The 22,387-nt window shown below is 37.2% G+C and overlaps 1 protein-coding gene across 1 annotated transcript in view; it reads right to left on the reverse strand.

The window, feature by feature from the left end:
* The window catches only part of LOC104505781 (serine/threonine-protein phosphatase 6 regulatory ankyrin repeat subunit A), a gene marked incomplete at its 3' end in the record, with an annotated part of 32,982 nt that overhangs the window by 5,076 nt on the left and 5,519 nt on the right, over window positions 1–22,387 (reverse strand). The window contains exons 3-12 of the mRNA XM_010146488.1: window positions 20,603–20,803; window positions 19,758–19,845; window positions 14,984–15,126; window positions 13,415–13,627; window positions 7,644–7,722; window positions 7,090–7,204; window positions 6,589–6,671; window positions 4,208–4,271; window positions 2,833–2,901; window positions 1,249–1,389 (exon numbers count right to left, since the gene is read on the reverse strand). Of these exons, the coding sequence (XP_010144790.1) occupies window positions 1,249–1,389; window positions 2,833–2,901; window positions 4,208–4,271; window positions 6,589–6,671; window positions 7,090–7,204; window positions 7,644–7,722; window positions 13,415–13,627; window positions 14,984–15,126; window positions 19,758–19,845; window positions 20,603–20,803 (1,196 nt within the window). The remainder of the gene's footprint in view (window positions 1–1,248; window positions 1,390–2,832; window positions 2,902–4,207; window positions 4,272–6,588; window positions 6,672–7,089; window positions 7,205–7,643; window positions 7,723–13,414; window positions 13,628–14,983; window positions 15,127–19,757; window positions 19,846–20,602; window positions 20,804–22,387) is intronic.

Here is a 22,387-nt window from a genome sequence, read left to right on the forward strand (position 1 = left end):
GCTTTTTATAAGGCAGATGGCAAAACGATGTCATCTGAAGAACCATTATAGTTTGGAGGTTTTCAGAGCAACTGTGAAGCTAAAATTAATCCTAGCTCAACTTGTAAGAGGGCAATTAAAGTAAAATTATCTCAGCCAACTCCAGCAGGAACTGCAAGTGTACCTAAAAAGCAGCAAACAATTTGGTTTTGAAATCTGGCTTTACAGAAAAAAGGCACGTACTTCAAGAATTAGCTAAATGGCCATGAAAGTATTCTTGATTTATCCTTCAAAACCCAAGCGCAGGTTGCATGACATCTCGTCCCTATTGCTCTCTCACCTTTTAAAAGGGGCTGTGTTAAAACAAGATGATATGGCACCAAGCAGCACCCTTTTACAGAGAAGGTGTCACCTTATGCACTTGAAATCTGATGCTGCACCCCAGCTTGTTTGGATCTGTGGATGTGAGTGTGCGTACATGTCTCCTCAATATATGCTGTGCCTTAAGCTTAAGTAACCTCATCAGCTTTGTGCTCTCTATATAACCTCACATGCAAGCATTTACACTGATAGCTATGTTAAATATAAGTGTTAGTTACAGAATAAATACACGAGAGGCATGTATGGAATTATGAAGTTTCTGGATGCATTTTGTTAATAAAAGTGTAAATACTTCACAAAAAATTTACGCTAACAAGAGATTGTAATGCCAAACGTGAATAGTTTAATCAAACATCAAATGGATAAAGTACCTTATATTTAAATGTTGAGCCAATTTCTGTCCTGATGTAGGCCTGCTGTAACTCACAGTCCAGTTTTACATGGTATTTCTGACTAACTACACAGATTTTTGGGCAACATGAAGAACCCTTCTTCAAACACATCATCCTCCATCAGAATCTGACTTTAAAGCAAAATGACCCCGCTAATCACAACTGTCATCATAACCCCCACAAACGATATTTACTTAACCACTACACAGCAGGTGGGATTAAAAACTGCATTCCCAATGAATTCCTGAATTAGCACATCTGCATTATAGAACAAAACCAAAAAATTACAATACATTCCACATGTTTTACTACTGTTCCTTTTTCTCAGAAATATATGTTACAATATTTTATATACAGTGAACAATCCACTGCCAGATTTAATCTTTAAAAATATATAGAAAAATGCTTTTGGCAAGTAGGAAGGCAGAACATACAGAAAATTCACAGCTCAGATGTTTCTAAGGAGAAAGGCTTTAGCACAAAGCATGCCACTTACTTTCCATCTGTGTCTGATGCAGCTGCATAGTGCAGAGGTGTACAACCCCGCTCATCAAGGTCATTCACACTAGCTCCAGATCCCACAAGGGCAAACAGGCACTGATAATTACAATTGGCAGCAGCATAATGGAGTGGAGTTCTTTAGTACACATTTAAATAAAAAGTACAATGGTAAATAACAGCAAAAAATATTAGAGAGACAGAAAAAGCAAAAATAAAATGAAACTTAAATCCTCCTTACATTTGTAACAAGTATATGTGGTGAAGAACGTGTCATTACAATATTAAAAAATGGACCCATTTTCTAGCTGCCTAACTATTTTTAGTTACATAATTTCAAGCCACATGGAAAATCATGAACAAACCTAAGAACTGCACAACAACTAAACAAGGTCAAAATAAACTAAAACAATTAACAAGTAGCTGTTTTAGACAAACAGATCAGAATTCTGTCTAAAAGAGGCAAGCATTATTTATGTTTAACTATATTACCATACCAGGGGTATTGTTAAAGAAAACTTAAAAAAAAAAAAAATATACCTTGTCTTCTTACAACAAAACCATGAAATATTAGTACTGATGTATAAGCTCAGAGGAAACTTGTTCCAGCTTCAAATACTTTAACAATTCTCTAAATAATCCAGTTAAGACAAAATTCCAAAAGCACCAGGATGACTCAGAATTCCATTTTCTATTTTTAAAGAGAGATTGCTACCACAAATGTCTCAATTTTGAGGAGACAGGCACTGCAAAGTGTGCTCTGTCTTCCCTCTTCCTTTAAATTACTTTTTCCCATTTCCCCCCATTTTTAACTATTTTTGTCTTTTCTCTCTCCCAAAATAATTGCTCTATATGACATGCATGTTAAACCAAAAAACAAACCAACAAACCCACTACTTTCAATGACAAAAGTTCTGAGAAAGAGTTGTTCCTTTCTCAGGAAAGAACGGAAGTAGAATTTAAAGCAAAATACTTTGGATCCATAACATTCTCCTCAAGTCCTACTCCTGCCGTTCACATCCTGGAAAATCATATTTTCCATGATGTGATGTGAGATTTCACGCAAGTACTGATCATGCCATCTAAATTTAAATAATCCTATACTAAAAATAGAAATTAATGTGATTCCAAGAAAAGTTCAGAGCATGAACAAGGAAACAGAGAGGGATGGATATAATGAAAGAACGGTGGGGCAATTATAATAAAAGAATGGATTTTTTTTTAATACAAAAGCTTAGAAATAGCAACAGATTCACAGGGTTGACTAACACGTTACTTGGAAAACATCAGTAACATCCTTGCATGAGAGCAATTGAGACCTCATTAGATCCGTGTTATAAGCAAAAAAGGCTCATAAAAATTACAGCTGAACACAAGAGCTCAGTTTTTATAAACAAGCCTAAACACCTACTAAACAACACGCAATGAAAAAACATGTTTGTACCTTTTGGTAACGTATGGTGAAAGCAGAGTTTATTAGACATGTTGTGTCTTAAAAACCATTTAAACTGAATCACACAGACTTGCCGTACAGCAACACTGTTAACAGACCTTCACAATATACAAATCTGGAGTGTCTTACCTCCCAAATCTGTCCTTTTTGTTGAAGTCTGCACCAGTATTTAGCAGAAGATTGAGGCACTCCAAATTCCTAGCAAATCAATGCAATATTATTTGTGATTGCTAATTCTATTTCTCTAATGCTGGCCTCTGAAAATATCAAAACTGCTACACAAACATCTCACATGTTATTCTTAATGGAACTGAACTATCACATGAAAATTTTGATAAATAGTTTTTTGTATGCAAAGTAGATTCCATAATTGCAGGACCAAATCAGGAAAGAATAAGAATTATTTCAAGTCTCTCTCTATAGATTTTGTTGATGTCAAACGGCATGCATAAAGCACAAACATTAATGTAACTGAATAGGAATTTCAATCTTTAAAGCAAACAAACAATAACACCTGCATGTCACATGCTTTTGGCCACCAGGATCCCAGGATAGAGGCAAGTTTTTAATGTATCTTTTTTAAGGCCAAATATAAGCTGCAACATAAATCTTTTACTTTTTAGTGTAATTCATTTTCACTACAATATGATCATCATAACAGATGTACAATAGTGCTTATTTTTTAAACACTATCTTAGTAACTTTCCTAAACTGGAGATGAATGAGGGAATGTGTCACAAATTATGTGGCTTTATATGAAAAGCTAGCACTTTAACTGTAATCACTGGCAACAAGGATGTATCTATCAAGTATCTTTTGACTTAAAATGATTACTTAACAGTATTACTTAAACAACATTGAAACAGAAAAATGAAAATATCAATATCATGGAGTTCTTGTGTCCCACAAAGTGTATCATGAAATTTATTACCCAATTCTTCCAGGCAATTTTGAGTAGCTGCTATAGAAAACCTACAATACAATAACAATAATCAATATGGGTCACAACTCGAGTGATGAGCAAGTAGTTCTGACTACTTCATCCACCTACACTCTGGAATATAATGATGCCTTTTAATTTAGTTCGATTGATCTTTCATTTATGGATTTGGTAAAAACATATTTCTCAAAGTTGCTGTTCTCCACCTCACGTCCTACAGTGTTCTTAGCTGCGCATGCCATCTTTGAATGCTGTAAATTCTAAAAATTACATCATCATCCATGGAGATTTGAAAATAAAATTCAGTTCATAGCCAAGCACAACCTAAGGTAAGGCTGATGATTCTAGGACACTGTACTCCAGTAATTACTTACTGAGCTGTATATTTAATTTATTTTTATTGTTTGCAGATAGAATCCATCTTGAAATTATTTTCATGTTTACATAAATTCCAAGGGGAGAGGGCAGGAAAAGCAGAGAGAGGAACTAATAAAAAAAGAACGGGAATGATCAACAATTCCAAAAAGAACACTAAATATGAAAGCACGAATACTTTTTACATACCCTCCAGCTGCAGCTGCGTGAAGACAAGTCCTGCCAAAGTCATCTGGTGTGTCAATGTCAAACCCTACAATTCAAATTATTTTGTAAAATCATTATGTAACATCACCTTTCAGAAAACTGTTCTCATCTACTCTTTAGAGACACGCTTGCTAAGCAAACTTAAGCACTGAAAATTTACTTCATTTGAAACACATCCTTGCTATTCACAATGTTTTGAAAAACAGGCATTCAAGTAAAACTGAACGATACAGTAAAAGACAACTGGCTGCAATGAGGCAAGAGACTATACTCTTTCTTATCCTATTTGCCTGCTAATATTTAGATGTACTAAATATAAAATATAAGTCAGTAATAGAAACATTTAAGAATGTGCCTTTTTTTTTTTTTTAATAAAAAGGGGGATGTAAGCATTACTAAATACAGAAACTTCTTAAATTTCATCTTGAGTTTAGCTCTAGTCCCAGAGAAAAAACTTTGTTAAGCTGGAATGAAGGCTGGAAATAACAATTACTTAGAGAGGAACCCTTCAGCGAACAATGTAGTTTTCCCAAAATGTGCAAACTATGGAACTGCAAATTTGAGATCACAAACTTTAACTGTGCAATTCTATATCTAACGATTTAATTTTGACAGGAAGATTACTATTTAAATCAGGTTTCAAAGGTACATTTTCGGTTTGAGAAAAGTCCTATATTCTCCAAAAAGTCTTGCTCTTGTGTAACAAAACTTACTTCATTACACATCCAGTTTTGGTATTTTTGTCTGGGAATGCCTTTTTTTTTTAAATGCCCCATTCTTTTTAAGACTTGTTCAACAACGACATATAGTGAACAACATAGAATGTGTTATTCAAGACTCTTCCTACTCCATATCCCCCCAAAAAAAGCTTTTGTACACGCCACTACGTCCTCCTCTGTTTCAACAGGCAGTGATACACAGCAAACAATTTGACAGTTTACCAATCTAATGGAAAAGTAGTCCTCTACAGCTCCTTTCCCCATCCCTAGGCTGCCTGTCTTAAATGCCACTCAGTCCTGGGGCAGAACAGACTGGTTTTCTTTAAGGTCTGCACATGAATATTAATGAATTTATAAATCAGAGATTCTGAATTTATATAAATGAGACTTTTCCTGACGAAAAGGGCACAGAGTCTGTAGATAACAATCCCCACAACAAAACCATATACTAAGATGTTAGCAGTATTTCCAGTCTGAAGGCAGAACATACTCTTAAAAGTCCTTCTCTGCCCCACGCTACATTTACATCCAAGTTTGCTCAACTCATGTAAAAGTCACAGAAACCACTTGCAGTCTTCTGCAGGGACTCCTTTGCCACAGTGAACCTCCGGTAAGGGCACCCCCAGCACAGCACCATGCGCAGAAAGGAGAAAGAGCCAGCATATCCCTCATTCTGAATGCATCCGACTGAAGTATAATCAACTACAGGAGAGTTCTTCCCTGCAGTGAATCCTTGCAAGCTTGTCCATGCCAGCACAGTGAAATAAAAAGCCTTACCGCTGGTACTCTCAGCTATACTGCTTCAGTTCTTCTCCCAGGCTTCCCCAACAGACAAAGCTAGGGAAGCAATTTCTTACTCTTCCTTCTCCCACAACCTTCTGTCCCCACTTTCCTTTTTCAAAAACGTAAATGCCTTCAGATTAATGTAGAACCATTTAAATTTATTCTTCTGTTCCTGAAGCTTCCACAGTCCTTCAGACAAATCCACTTTCTCAGTACTGCACTGTTTCAAAGAGCTCAGAATTCACACCAGAGCAGACTCTGGACGCCAAGGGAAATAGTAACCTTACAACCCTCCCCAACTTCAGGGAGGAATCAGTGACAGCAACATAGAGTTTGGGTTGTATTAATTAACAGTAAACCACCAACGCAAGAGTTTCTTAATGTGGTGGTCCACAGAGTTTTCAGAGCTATTAGGTGCCCACTGTGGGAACAGACAGGAATAGACTGATCGGTAGGAAGCTAAAGGCATCACGGAAGGGAAACGGAGGATGCTCGATGAAGTAATTTAAGAGAACATTCATCTTTCTCCCTGAAGCTGCATTATGGTCTGAACCAGTCATTTCACCTCTCTATGAGCAACTTAAAATGCACAAACACAACATTTAAAAAGTTGTACTTCAATTTGAATGACATTTTTTTAAAAACAAACATTACTCCTCTAAAAGTTTGTGTTCACTTTAGCTATGGTCTGTCCGGTTAAAAAAAAGAAGAAAAAAACCAAACAGCAAAACACTAGCTCCAAGCTACCAGTAAACTACAAAGATTTTTATGTATTACTAAATTAAGACTTAATTAAAAGCTATGCTATGGAATGAAAAACAAAACACAAAGTAGCCATAAGATTCTGAAAGAGTATCCTACCTGATGAGAGGAGTTTTCTGCAGCAGTCTGAATATCCACTTAATGCTGCCAAATGGAGAGGAAACATCCCATGTATACCCCGCCTAAGATACACCATAATCAGGTATCACAGCTTCATTACAAATGAAATAACACAAGCATGATTGTGTGCCAAAGTGCACGGTGGGTTCAGCAAACCACCCAATTAGAATACTGAGCCTTAGGAAACGTTCACCTCTTAGATGCTTTCCTACGCTTTCTAGTAGGATGCACTGATGCAGTGCAACAGCATGTTAAAACCTTCAGAGCTTTTACTTCAGATACATCAGAGGAAAATTTGTTTCTCTTTGTACACATTGGGATGCACTATGTGGCCACTTAAAAGCACAGTACAGGATAATACACAAACGTTCCCTGTTTCAGGTTGAAGACGATGTTAAAAAAATCATGCTAGTCTCGTTAGTCTAATAAATACACTTCCAAATCATGTCAGCTTGCATTCATGTCAGTAAAGTTACCTACTTTGCAGTGTCAGCACCACTCGTAATCAGAGTGTTGATTAACAGCTCGTGGCCATATCTAGCTGCTATGTGCAGAGGAGTATTTCCATTCTTATCTTCACAGTCTATTTCAGCTCCTATAATAAAAAATAATTACTGAGTAAGAATATATGTAGGCATACAGATACTTCAGAAGGAGAGCACTGATGGCAATTTGAGTAACACTAATAATTGTTCATGAACAACTACTTTGGATTTTAAATCTATACAGCTTTCAGTGATATTTAGTATTAATAATAAGCAAAACCAGGAGAAGCATTTCATTATGTAACCACACGGGACAAAACTTGTGCAACCTGGGTTATGGAAGAGAATTGAATAGATTTTTCTGTGTTCTGAAAAATAAACGGTTCTTCAAGGTACCTTATCAAGCTTTATAAGGGACAGGCCAGGCTCCACCATTAACTGACCACTGGATACAAAAGATAATTCACTACATTGTTATCAGTGCAAGAAGAGGTAAACAGTCATAATACTGGAAAGCTGATGACAAAACTACTCCCTTCCCCTTTTTACCATTTTGAATGATGGTTTGAGATCTTGAGAATCTACCATGGATCGCTGTCATGTGCAAAGGTGTTTTCCCATCTTTACTCTGGTAGAGAAACAAACAAACAAAACCAACACAAAACAGTGTTTACTTATGGCCAGTAATAGTAATCCATCAGAACTGACAGAAAGAAAGAAAAAGGACATTCTTGTACTTTCTTCTCTCCCTCCTTTAAATTGTTTCTGTGCACTTCTGCAATTCAGAAGCTGGCAGTGACAAGTGAGCATGACGTGGCAAGCTTTTCAGGAGAGCTGCCCTTCATCACTCCTCCCGCTGTGAGCGACAACTCGGTGATGCCCACTCACTCACAGTTATGCCTTTAGTATAATCACTCTCAAGAGGATGATGACAGTGTACAACTCAAGCAACAAGCCTGTGTCCAACTCTCCCCCCCCCGAGCCTAAAACAAAACAAAGCTTCTTTAAGTTTGTTTCTTGAAAGAAAATAGCTGTATTTACTGTAAAGGTTTACACATTCTATTAGAAGACAACACATTACAAAGCTCATGTGTTTAATGGAAATTTCTGCAAAGTGATATTTTAAATATACGACAAGTAATCCAAGGGTAGAACTTTTCAACCACAGTAAGTACTATAGATTTGACACACATATCAAATGTGCACTTAGTCAACTTCCCCAAGCAATCCCTATGCTCTGCTTTTCTTTCAAAGAGGATTTTATTCTAATGTCTACCTTTCACCTTTCTTCCCCATGGTTTTGTTCTACTCTCTTTATCCAACCATTAATATTTTCTGTGTCTGGTTATTTTCCTCCTTTAGAACAAGCATTACACATCTGGTGTCTCTTTCACCTTCTTTAAGCTGAAGGATCAATTTATTTAAAGAAAAATGAGCTCATAAAATAAGCTCAGCTGGAGCGAGTGACCAGAAGCTGCTCTGGTAGCTAAGATTCTAAACTTTAAAAGGGGAAACTTGGAGAAAGTAAGGAAGTAAGTTAGTGAAGTAACAGACAGAAGAATTTAAGGGCTCAGATAAAACATTTGTACCTCAAAGGAAGGTAGCTGAAGGATCAATTTATTTAAAGAAAAATGAGCTCATAAAATAAGCTCAGCTGGAGCGAGTGACCAGAAGCTGCTCTGGTAGCTAAGATTCTAAACTTTAAAAGGGGAAACTTGGAGAAAGTAAGGAAGTAAGTTAGTGAAGTAACAGACAGAAGAATTTAAGGGCTCAGATAAAACATTTGTACCTCAAAGGAAGGTGAACAGAGTAAGAAGATGAAGCAGAAAAAAAGCAGATCCAAGTCTTACTGAGCACATTAGTAAAGTACCTGACAGGGGCATAAGAATAACCCAAGGTGACAGTGTTAGAACTAAGGAGCATGGTGGTCAAGTGAGAAACCTCACAAGACAACTCGAGTAAGAGCTTGCACAATAAGCTACACAATCATTTTTCAGTTGTAATTGAAAATCCACAGTACGGTCAATAATGGATTTTTAGATTTACTCTGCTCAAATTTACTTAGAAATGCAGTTAGAGTTCTAAGACAATATATTTGATTATCCACAGTGCCTCTCTCCAGTCTAACAGTCTCTGGTTCCTTTGCAACCCACAACTGTCTATCAACATACAAACACAGAACAGGCATAGAATTAAATGAAGGTGATGATTTCTATGTTGAAGCTGAACTTCTAGGCACAGGACTGTCTTCAGAATTCCCCTCTCAGACACTGTCACTAGGGAAGGATATCCAGGATCAGAACCAGTAGCCAGAGTTCTCTGAACAAGGAAACAGAGTTCTTTAAACAAGGCTCTATTTATTGAGCAAAGTATAATTTCCTGAGATGCCAGCAGGTTACTGCACAAGAAAAAAAGGTATCTTCAAAACTTCTGCTTCAATTTCCTTTTCTGATGCCTTTAAGTCAAGGTCTTCTATCTAAATATTAAGTTAGCTACAGCTGGTTAATTTTACAAGATCACACAGGATCAGAGCACATGACAGACTAGCTCCTGGCTAACGGTAGCTTTTGTTGTCTTCGCTGAAACTCAATTAAGTGTGGTAACAGGAAAGGAATCACCCAAATCTCCTCTACCACTAGAGAAAACATACTCACAAAAGACTTGAGTATACAAAATTTACTAAGAACAGAAATTGCTATTAGACAGAATTAACACACAGCACCAGGCGTTCTATCAAGTGATTGCTCAGGGATCAACTGTACTGAGGGTCAGAGGAAGCGTGGGTCTATTGTGCCACAGCATTCCTCCAACTGAAATCTCCCTCGAGCAACAACTCTCACATTCTAGCATCAGCCCTAGAAGTAAAAACACTTGTTCTATTTGGGTCACTGAATTTTCAAGCAGCAAGGGAGCCCACAAAACAATTAATACCGTCCCACTCTGTACTCATTTCAACGTGTTCTTCCATGCATGGAAATCCTGAATAGCAAGGAGAGAGTGCTGCAGTAACGAGCAATACTTAACAGGAGCCTCTGTTCTGCAGTACTGTATGGACACCGACAAGGCTACAAAACCAAGTATGGCATTATGTCCTCTGCCTAGAGATGATAATAAGCATATAACATTTCTACTGTTCCATTATCTTCTGTGAGATACTCCCTTCTGGAGATGAGGCCAGCACCCACAGATATGCACAAGCACTTGCCCCCTACCTGCCATCAATAAGAGCGTTTCTTTCTCCTTACCTCTCCCCACTAGGCCGTCCCCAGCAGAAAGTGCTCTCATAGTACTGCCTAGTCTGCACCTGGATTATACCCATCCATACCCACCCTGTCACCTCTCAAATCAGCCAATAGTCACACACGGGAGGGAGCTACTCAATCGGATTACACAAGCAATATAATTATGATGAAAAATAAATTCTGTAACAATTGTAGGAACCACTCTGAATTTTAGTCTCAGTATTTGGAAACAGAACAGGCTTGGTTTCAATAAATACTTAGTAAGAACACTCTACAAACCATACTTTAGCTACACAACACATTCTCATTCAACTTCCCTCTGCTATTTTTTAGGGATTGTTCTTCTGATTAAATTCAAGATTTATCCTTACAGGCCTTTCCAAGGAAGTAGAAGCTGACTTGGAAATTATTTTCTTTTTGCCTCAATTCTTGCACTTTTCAACAGTGCAAGTGCTTAAGATTTCATAAACAAATTAAGGCTCTTCACACCCTCAGATGCAAATTCACAGGCCAAATTCACTCATACTGGTATAAATCCACAGAAATGCTATTAACAGAATTACAATGGAGACACATGGTGGTATGGAAACAGGGGATAAATGCCGTTTTCAAGCTATAATTGATTTAAATCCCAATACAACCCTACTTGCTTAATTTTGCACTAAAGAGTTTTGACATTTACTAAATCAACACATTTAATTACAGTCAACCTACAGCTAAAGCTACTAACCCTTTCCATTGCAAAGCCATTTTCTTCTGAAGCAGGGAAACTTCAGTAGCCAAAGCTTTACTAAGCTCTTAAGACTTCAGCACAAATCCTCAGCTCTCCGATATGCTTCAGGCTGCATTTCCCAGCTCCACCACTATCACATTTCAGAAAAAATGATTCTGTCACCTCAGAGTAAGCTTAAGAGAACACGTGGGTTTATCCATGCAAAATCATCTAAGGAGTGGGGTTTTTTTAAGTTACAGAAAGCGACAAATGTGCACTCCGGATCCCATAACTTAAAACTGAATGGGAAGGAAGAAAATAATACATCTCTCCGATGTTAAAGCATTTTCTGTCACCTCCGAACTACAGTTCACCCACATTATAAACTTCAAAGAACTCAGGCACTTTACCAGTCACTTTGAAGGTATTAGCCATGCTTTGCACAATTTCTAAGGCTACTTAGTGTTACAACTGAATACATGCAGTCAGTATCTACAGTGCATACCATATGTAAACCAAAGATTCTCATTTTAAGTTCAAACATAAAGATTACTATAATATTTAACAATGTTTAATTATCCTTATAGAATGTTGGAAGCTTTTCATTTTCGTTCCTAAGCTAGAATTAAGGTGTGTTTGAAAACAAAGAGCCCAAAACACCCAACCACCATTACTTGCTGCACTGCGTCAGAAATACGCACATAGTCCTGAACCCAGCATATAGGAAAACACCAATTCTTTGCTTGGTAATATTCACGTTTCTCTTTTGTTCTTATTTCTTTAAGTAACATGAACATAACCACTAGTATATTTAACACTGTGGGATTATTTTCATGATAGAACATACATCACTGAGAAATGATGTTTCAAGAATGCAGGACAGAAGTCAGCCCTATAAAGCTTAAACCTTCAGTCATACCCTGTCTGAGACGTTATGCAGAGCATAACACTGGCAACAAAGCCAGATAGACTGTGACCTGTGTATTTTTGGCAATAAACCCTGTAGCATAGCTCCTTACTTCTCCAGGACACTCTGGTGATCAGTTTCTCCACAACCGAGTTTAAGTACATTTTTGTTAAATGAGGTGCACATTTAAATATATGTAAGTGTGAGCAGTAACATACATCTAAGATTTTTTTCACATCAGATAGCTTATTTTTCAATTACTCCCAAAGTTTCAGTGGGCTATGGATTTTGTATTAACAACAGATATACAATTATATTTCATGAATTAGCTGAAAATCAGCATGAATATCTTACATGAAGTGAGACAAACCCCATGATTTGTAATAGAAATGTTAGCTATTCTAATATTCACCTCATCCAGACTGTGCTGAAATTCAGACATTACTATTAAACAGATATTTCTTTTAAGAAAAAAAAGGGATAGATAATTCTCTTCCTAACACGTGAGCAACAGTACAGGCAATTAAATATTTTTTAAAAGGACTCTTCATTCCACATACCCGTTTTTCCCACATTCCCCAGCCTGAAACCTGTCAAGACAGCAGATACTGCCACTGAGTATTTCTGAGCAGTTTTCATCACTACTAGTACAAAACACGAGGTCTCACATCTTTCTCACATCTCAAGGCCTTACCCTACACATTTCAGAAGATAAGGTAATAGGTTATAGTTTGCTTTTATGGATTAGAAGTTCTACCTGCACTAAGACTGGATTCCAAGGAATATTCTGCAGCCAGAGACTTGTGACCAAATAGAGATGTAAAACGTATACTGACTCTGCTCACAAAATTTTGCTGGAGTAATCAAAAAAACAGCTGTTGAAGACTTTCCACTGACCTAATTACTTACCTTTGTGTTTGTAACACACCCTTCACAACTCTCCCTTATTAGATTTTAGGATCTTGTGTTATCAGCTCTTTAACTGCTCCAGCAATTATCCTGTTCATAAGCATCTCTTTGAAATATGCTTGATATCGTTAATGCTACTTATTTGTAGGAATCACGGAATGGTTTAGGTTGGATAGGACCTTAAAGATCATCTAGTTCCAACCCCCTGAAGCATGTTCTTTTGCATTTTTTCATAAAATCTGCTCTTACTCATACAGAGAGACAAGAGAAGACAAATTATGTGGAATTCTGACATTCAAATGTAATCAAGATTGACGGGTCAGTATTATCATCTTTCTTCTTTATCCTCTTGGGCTACTTAGTACATCCCATTCCGGTTTTCAGATTCAGATCAAGTTCCTTTCAGAAACATACTGGCTCATTTTTTCTATAGGCATACATATTTTTTCCTATAGTACTTTTCACATAAGTACACCACCAATCAAAGATTAACTCTGATAAAAACAAACTGCACCTTTAAGAGTGAAAGGATGACTTGGGCTTCACCTACCTTCATATTTACATCTGCTCCGTTACAGACCAAAAGCTCTAAACACAATGCTCCATGTGTTGACACAGCAGCGAAGTGCAAAGGTGTAAAACCTTTCTCATTCATTTGATTTACATTAGCACCGCAGTCTATGAGTTCATTCACTACAACATCTTGCCCATTGTAGCAAGCTACATGGAGAGGAGTATTTCCATAGGCATTTGGTTCATTCATCTATCAGGGAAAAAAAACCCAACAAGATTAGTGAGTAGGCAAAACCCTGCATTACTGCAGCGTTTAATTATGACAAAGAAAAATCTCAGGTCATGAGACTACTTCTTCATTACATATTGGAACTCTTCAAACCCAGAAATTAAATGCAAGTTCTAGATGGAGTACTTGGATCAAGAAGTGTGTACTGGGGAAGAGTATGCTTGCTTTACAAGTGAGCCAACGTCCTCCAATTGTCCCCACACCAGTTTCCTGTATGCTACTTGGCAGAACACACATAAGGAAAAACTGTCAAGAGCGGCAGTTTGCACGGACACTACAGACTAAGCACTGCATGGACCCCTATCATTTTTTAACAGCATTTTCGTGTTTTTGCTCAAAACGCAGGTCAAGGGGACTAGGTCTGGGTCTCCCTAAAAAAAGTCGGAGGCATTTAAATTTAGAACTAGATGTAGCATGTGTATACACACACACCCCTGGACCATTCTATGCTACTGAGGACACATAGGTTCTGAGCCTGGAAGGAATTTCCGTTATGAACTACTTCTAAAATGCTATCACACACTTGGCTAATGAATTATAAGATGCGCCACCATTTAGGTATCCAAGCCAGAAAACGTCAAACAATCTCTAAACCAAACAAGACTCTGAAGTATACATTTCCTTTTTTTTTTTTTCTTCTTCCCCAGGCGGGTGAAGTAGAGAAGTACAAACTGTTGTTGTGAAAAACATGATACTGAATTCTGATCTACCTCTCAAGACAGAGCTTTGGCTAGCATTCTCCAGCTCTGTAAGACTAAAATGTGATGCACAATGTAGATTTCTTACACCGTTTCACAGTTCGTTATTCACACACTTTCTACCCACAGCTACTGTACAGCCTTTTAATTTATTTTGCATTTCAAAATGAATATGGTCTTCTTTGCTGTAATACTGATGTTTCTCACAATTCTTAGTATTTCCCAAAACTTATGTGGTAGTAAGAAAGTCAGCAACATCTATATTTTACAAATAACTGAAGCAAGAGCATTTAATTTCCTGCAGTTGTGTGGCAAAGCTAGGAACGGAACTCCTATTTCCTGAATTTCAGTCCAATGAACTAAGAGTAAGAAACATCAAGTGAACAAAAATCTACTAGGTACAAATTTATTTCCAAATAACTGTGCAAAATCTGCAATGATCCTAAGTTATTTAGAGGAGTAAGGTTTTATAACAAAAAAACCCCATGTGAATGAACACCTTTGGAAATACTATTTTCACTATATCACAATCTGCTCCTAAATAAAGTGTACTACAATACTAAGAAGAGCATTTCGAACATCAAAAAAGTATGTATCACTTTGTTTGGTTCTTCCTTACATCAACTCCAAGATCTAGAAGATATTTGACTACACTGATCATCCCACTAGATGCTGCAGCATGTAAGGGTGTATACGACTTCTTGTCTTTGCATGTCACTTCAGCTCCATTGGCCACAAGTAATTTCACAACTTCAATATGACCTAATAGAATAAAGACAGAAAGAATGAAGCTGCATTTTATGTTAACCAGTACAAGTTTACAAACTTAATAATCGTACATTTGTTATAACATGAACAAGACATTATTCATTCGAACCTAATCTGGAACATAAAGAATTGTTCTGGTGTTCTACTTGCATCATGAACTGTAAAAGCGACATAAAATACTCATCTCCAGAAGACAGTATTTCCACATACTCCCTCCAATAATCATATTTATACTGCAAAAATAATCTTGTATATAAAAAAAAAAACCCTTGCCTTCTGCTTACACATAAAGATTTTTTGGGAAGATTTGAGAACTAGAGAAATGAAATAACTTTATAATTATTAAAAGTTTACTGCGAATTTCTGTTAACAGCTTAAGAATGTAACTGTCAATCTTCCACCTTCACCTCAACTACAAACATGCCCGTTAAGGTTTTAAGGCCTTCAGAGTAAGCTTCGAAAAAACTGCACAAACATGAAAAGAAAATATTCTATTTTAAAATAAAAATATCTCTCCCCACCCCAATCCAACTGCCTTTACTTGCAAAGCCTTTAAAATGTTGATGCAAATCATACAGGATGTAGCAAAGCTCAGTTTTCAAAGCTGACTCAGGCCTCTGAGGAACGTACGTAGCCTTTTGAAAGCACTGACCATTCTCCTAAGTCTCTGGGAGGAGAGTAAGAGCTGAGTGGGACCGTGGGGAAGGAATGACATGGGGGAAGTTCCAGGTAAGAGGGTGGAAAAAGGAAGAGAAGGCAGGGGGCCCCCCTGAAGGAACAGGCAGTGGCTCTCACTGCCAGCTCTGTGACTGGCTCAGGGGCCCCAGCCAAAGGACAACCAGCTTTCCCTTTTACAGTGCCCACACGCTCCCCCACAGCTCGCATGCAGTGGTGACACTGCACGCCAAGAGAAAAGCTATGAAAATGAGGTAACCAAAAAACAAATCTGTCATTCTTGCTCAACTGTTGAATGCTGAACAAGTCAGTCACTGAAAACACAGATAATCACGACAAAGTGTCAGGATAAAGGAAAACACTTCAGTTAAACAGAGAGGATAGATTCAGTGCTTTACCTTTGTAACTGACCCACACAGAGATTGTTAGTTTTGCCTTTCAAGTGACACCCTTACCTCAGTTAAAAGTGGTGAGGGGCACATGGAACACACACGCTTACACAGCCAGACATACAAGTAAAAAGTATCAAATCCAGCCCTCAGTTTAAGCGCTTCATAAAAAGTGAGGTCTTTGCTTTTCCAATGACTGAGAGAATTTGCAGAAGTTTGAATAGGAAACGTCTACCCGAAGGATTACAGACAAAGCTGTTCCGATAAGCATTTTGAATTACTTCATGGTCATAGGAAAGAAGAGAAAGAGAAATGTAAACATGATACTCGTCTTCTGACCCAAATATAACGGGGACAAAAATGAAAGCATGCCTTATATGAATATGAGGCAGAAATACAGAAGATATTGAACAGAAGTACGGAAGATACTGAAAGCAGAGAAAGAATAGTGTCAGAAAAGCTTTAAAGAGAAGAAAAAAAAGCTAGAAAACCCCTGACCTGCATTGAAAACGCAAGCAGCAATCAGTGGAAGACACTCAAACAGAAGAGCAAGGTGCCCGGAGTGGGAAGCGCTGAGGAGACATCCCGATACACTATGGAGGGTGATGCTAACACACCCGACTGCAAGTCCATTTTAGTCGCAGCATTGCGGCTGGACAGCAATGGAGCCGGGTGAAAAGCAGGAAGGAAGGGAAACAATGGATTTAACCCTAGAAAGTTATTTATAGTAGACTGACGAAAGGCATAACTTCTTTTTCTGTGGTCAGTTTTACATGGTGGAAATACTTTAAGGTTTCTTTAAACAATTGAAGCAGCATTAAAATGGCTCTAAATTGTGAGAGAGAACGTTGCAGGGTTTTTTTTTCCTTGAAGACTTTTAGAAGCTTTTTCTACTCTATTGTCTGCAAGGAATTTAGGTTGACATCACAGACACAAAATTTTTCCCACCCCAACACTATTCATCAACAGAGTTTCCTGTCAATGGCCTATGAAATAGCAGTGACTAAAATTGGAATAAGTGCAGCATATCTGAAAAATAGGAGACTTTTCCCTCATCTAGGTGAGCACAGAATACATCTGTCTCTGCCAACGCATGCGCAAGCTTCATTCAAGAAAATTTTGCAAATAATCATCTGAGTAAGGAGGTTGGACATAGCCTGTAGCATATGTAAGTAGGTTACAAAATACTAGTACAAGATATCACAAAGAACTTTGGATGAATAAAGACTTCTTTAACTTCTCGGTTTCAAGTGCTGGTATCAGTACTGGAAGTGCAGTATCGGACAGCTTCAAATTATAAGTTAATAATCTAATGAGTATTAACGCTGTGAAGATCACTTCGTAAATCACTGGCACATTCAAGTCTTTTCCTCTGAAGACAGCTCAACAGGGTCCTGCTGTTCTTTTAAGCATTTCGCATATGGATTTCACAGCCTTATTTTGCACAGCTATGGGATTTTTCCAGATCTGTATTGTCAGGGACATAAGACTAACGTGACAGTGGCCTGAAACACAGAGTTGTGCAAAGACAACAGTTAGTAATTCCACTTTTGTGTGAATATAGGTGATTGCGATAAGATCAGTCTTGCAGCCACTGACATCTCACAAACAAGCCCAATTTTGTAAATGTACGGTTTTGTATTTCTAAAGGCCAGAATTCTCAGTCCTTGGATCGAAGCATCTTTCCTATAACAAACAACTCATTATCAACCCCCCAAACTCAGGCTAAGGTTTTTGGTGACTGTATTTAAATAGGTACTGCCCCATATGGTACTGCTCTTTTGTTTTGCTCAGCATGTCAGTTTAAAATTGTACTTCCACTTTCAAGTTACTGCTTCCATTTGCTCTGGTGTGGCAAGTCTGGGAAACATTGCTTGGATAAGATACTCAATGCCACAGAATCACAGATGAGAAATATGTTTAATTACGAATCTTCAGTCTGTTTTTAAGAACCACCCCCCATGCAGACACACTGCAAAGCATTGTGCCTATTTAAGTAATTCTCTCATTCACAATAATGAGTATTAATACCAAATTGTATATTAAGGAGCATTTTGCCCTAGATGACACCTTCAAGGCAGAGTAATCCAAGCCTTACAGATGTCAATGAGTGCAAGTAAGTTCCTAGTTTATGTGTGTTTATTTTTTGGTTTTATATCAGATACAGTAAAATCAGTTTGTTTTACTCAGGGAAGGGGCAGGATAGAAACCATTCTCCTTGTACATTAACTTAAAAGGTTTGTCAAAAATACAGGGTGCTCCTTTATAAACCTTATATATGAAGGTTTTCACCAAGACAGTCATTCCAAGCAGTATTTTCCTCTTACAACTGGAATAAAAATGTTCACATCCTTAGACCACCTCTGGAAAAACAGTTGCCATAAAGAATAGGCCCATGTTCTCTTCATGACTTCTCCTGAAGTTTCACAAGATGGTATGTTAGGCATATAGGTATGTATTTTCTAAAGAATTTAAAATTTAGGAAAATGCAGATCATAAAAACATAATAGAAAAAATAAATACATATAACGAAGTCTTATTTCCTCATTTCATCTTTGAAGAAATTCCCAGGCACACAGATTCGTACAATACTGGTGCTGCTGCTTTTATTCTTCTCCCATGGCTGGATAAAACGATGCAGCAGTAAGCTATAACACTGAATAGCAGTCAAGACCATGGATTCATCTCAACTGGCTTCTTCCTAAAATTAATACTGAAACTTAATCGTTCACTGCTCATAGACAACACACATCGCACGTGTTTCAGGACATGTTTTGAACACTGTCTGGAAGTTAAGAGGGATTATATTTTCTGGTTTCTGAACAGGTACAAAATACTCTGCAATGACAAATAGAATCAGCAGTTCCATGTGAATTACTCAGAAACACAGCAATTAGCCAAAGCTAAGAAGTCTTTGTCAGTGCCAACCTAGAACACTTAATCTGCATTTTCTATGATTCACCCTCCAATGTTTTATATTGTTCATATTTTAAATGAAGCTTGAGATACAAAGCTCGACTATTTATTATAGACATGCTAAAGAAAACAATTCCTACCCAGTGAACAAAATGAAAGTCTAATAAAGGCAGTGAAGTACAGGACTCTGACAGTACTGCCGCTGCATTGATCAATACCACGAGAACATAATTAACCACTCCTGGAGTAAGAATGGCAAGGTATGAATTTGGAGTTCTAGATATGAAATAGTCATCTTTTAAAACACAATCCCCAAGGTCGGTGTAACAATCCTCTGTTTCAAGTGCCTCTTGTTTTAATTGCTTACTTTGTACTTAGCATTAACTGCAAAAGTTTTCACCTGTGATCAGACTCCTGCTGATTGAGAAACATAGCTCCTGGTCTTTTAAAGAATAAAATACCTTACTTTTACATTCCAAACAAATTGATTTTCTTACTACAAAAACACATTTACAAGGCAATGTGAAGTATACTGTTAATGGTTTTCGGGCAGACACACTGATAACCTCAATGCTTATAATGTAAGTATTTTCCCTAGAAATATATAAAACCACTAAACATGAGGTGATTTGTTTATATACATACCCATATATGCTGCCCAATGTATAGCTCGTCTGTCTTTCTTGTCAAATGCATTAATATTGGCCCCTCTAGACAACAGTAAGCTGACCATCTGAGATAGACAGAAAGAAAAGAAATCCTCTGTTCATACTGGAAAACTCTGCTTAAAGTGAGACAAAGAAAATCATTGGAGAAAACAAAAATACATGTGTTTTCAAAGGATTCAAATGTGTTGTTTCTTGAATATTCCATAAGCTTGTAAAAACTGGCTGCCCTCCTTGGCAGCAATAATGAAATGACAAAACTCAATGTCAACAAAAACATTTCCAAGTTAAATATGGCAAATCTTTGAAATCTTCAGGCCATTGCTAAGGGATTCACTGAAGGGAATCACTAAAGGCAAGCCTACTGTCTATTTGTCTCCAATTACCCCTACACAGTTACAATGGGAATACCTCAGTGGTGATTTTTCACCTTGAAGACTAGCGAATTAGTGCTTCTTGAGTTTATTTCCTCCACACTTCAGTGACAACACATTCCATACGTTCACTGCCTACTGAAGAGAAAGTATCCTTTTCTTCCATTTCAAATGTATCTATTACTAGTTTAACTCCAGTTAACCCAGGCAAATTTGCTTCTGTCTTAAGAAAGGTGAACGCTGTAATAACCTTCCAAACAAATGATGTAACATATTTTTCACAACCATTCTGTATACAGATGCATACAAAAGACAAATTCAAATACAAAACAGGGGTTGGAGGTTTTTTTTGAGGGGATGGGGGAAACATGATTTTGAACTGAGAAACTAAACATCAGAAATGTGAGGGGCAGAACAACCAGCGGGCAACAAGCTGAGGAAACTAACTCACCTCAACGTGTCCACTGAAGGCTGCGTGATGCAACGCAGTTCTGCCTGCGCGGTCGGACACATTTACATTGCTTAGGAGAGGCACCAAAGCTTCAGCGCATTTCACAGCTTTGTTGGCAGCTGCTATATGTAGGGGCGTCTGCCAGTTTTTATCACGAGCATTGACGTCTGCTGAATGCTTTAACAACACCTGAACAGCATCCTGGAAGCATTTACAAAAAAAAAAACAAGCCACTTATTAAAGATGTGAAATGCCAGACTTAAATCCAAGGTCAGTATAATGGAATAGAACTATTTGCAATTGGTTCTTTTGTAAACACCACTCTGAGTGGTACTTTATCATAAACGCAGATTTGGGGATGTTTGAGAATACAATCAATGTATTTCCTACAGGATTCAACTGAATCAACCATTTCCAGGTCTTTTATCCAGTTCCTTAAGCCAGCTGGCAAATTGTTTTATCATCACAACTAAAGCTCAATAAACGTCCTTAGGATTTCTTCCATTGCTAAATATTATGAACATATAATGCATTTTCATCAATTTGCCAAGCAAGGTTTTTGAATTGTCAATGTCTAGACATGGCAAAGAAACAACAGCTTATTAAATGTACATTTAGAGAACAGATAGAGCATGGTCACAAGTTTCAACAGATACTGTTGCCTAACTCCTGAAAATAATTTCAAAATGCTGCACTGAATTCCATCTCACAAAAACATTATTCATTTCCTTTTGTTACATGTACAAGCCATGAAAATTTGACAAATAAGAGTATAATTCTTACATCAAGATAAACAAATCCCATTAAAGTATGTTCGCACAATCGGAATGCATTAAAGAAAAAAATCCGTTGGCGATATTAACATGATGATGAATACTGCATTTTACATCAATTCCCACAATTCACTAATTGCTTTCAGTGACTTCCAACTCAAACACTGAGCACACAAATAAACGGTTGGCACTTTGAACTTAAAACATGTTACCACAACTAGTTACTGGAAATTTTGAATTATATTGTGGTGAAATAGCTAGGTATTATTTTCAGCTACAAGCAGAAAATGCTAACTAACACTTGATTCTACTTATTACAATGAATTATATTTAAAATGTTCAAATTTCTTCTACTGTCAATAAAAAAAAAAATAGGAACAAACATAAAAGTGAAACTACTGGAACACAGGCTTGTAAGTTAAAGGAGAAATGGAATAGCTCTTCTATTCTCTAAGAAACTCAGCAGATTTAGTACTTTAGAAATGTAATCAATATTTTGAACTTTTGTCTTTTTCGAACCAAATATTAAGAAAAACTATAATCAGAAAAGGGAATTTTAGAACAGCTTTGTAGAAGGAAGCACCGTACCACTGGTATAAAAATAACATCTTATATTTTTACGCACATATACACTAATGAATTTCAAGAATTATTAATCTGTTTAGGGTTTGGTTTTTTTTTTTTTTTGCAAAGTACACCAGAAACACAGATCTGAAGGCCTGGAGCATGATCATCTTGACATGAAGTGGCTTTAACTTGTGCCGTTGACAGCTACATCCATAATTTCAGCTATATAGCAGGTTTCACTGTTCTTGTTTAATTGCAGCTGACTGTATTTCAAGAGCGAGTCCAGAAGTTTTATTGAAATAGTCATCAAGAGTTTTTTCATTACAGCTTTTCTTCATCTAATGCCTAAAACCCATGTATGACTGTCAGCTGGAAAAGAGAGCCTATGTGTATAAACTGCCTCTTGTGGGCTCCTCTGACTTACTGTGTTCATAAAGTTCTGCCA

Source organism: Eurypyga helias, unplaced genomic scaffold (genome assembly GCF_000690775.1).
Source record: "Eurypyga helias isolate BGI_N326 unplaced genomic scaffold, ASM69077v1 scaffold31792, whole genome shotgun sequence".
Classification (NCBI taxonomy): Eukaryota; Metazoa; Chordata; class Aves; order Eurypygiformes; family Eurypygidae; genus Eurypyga; species Eurypyga helias.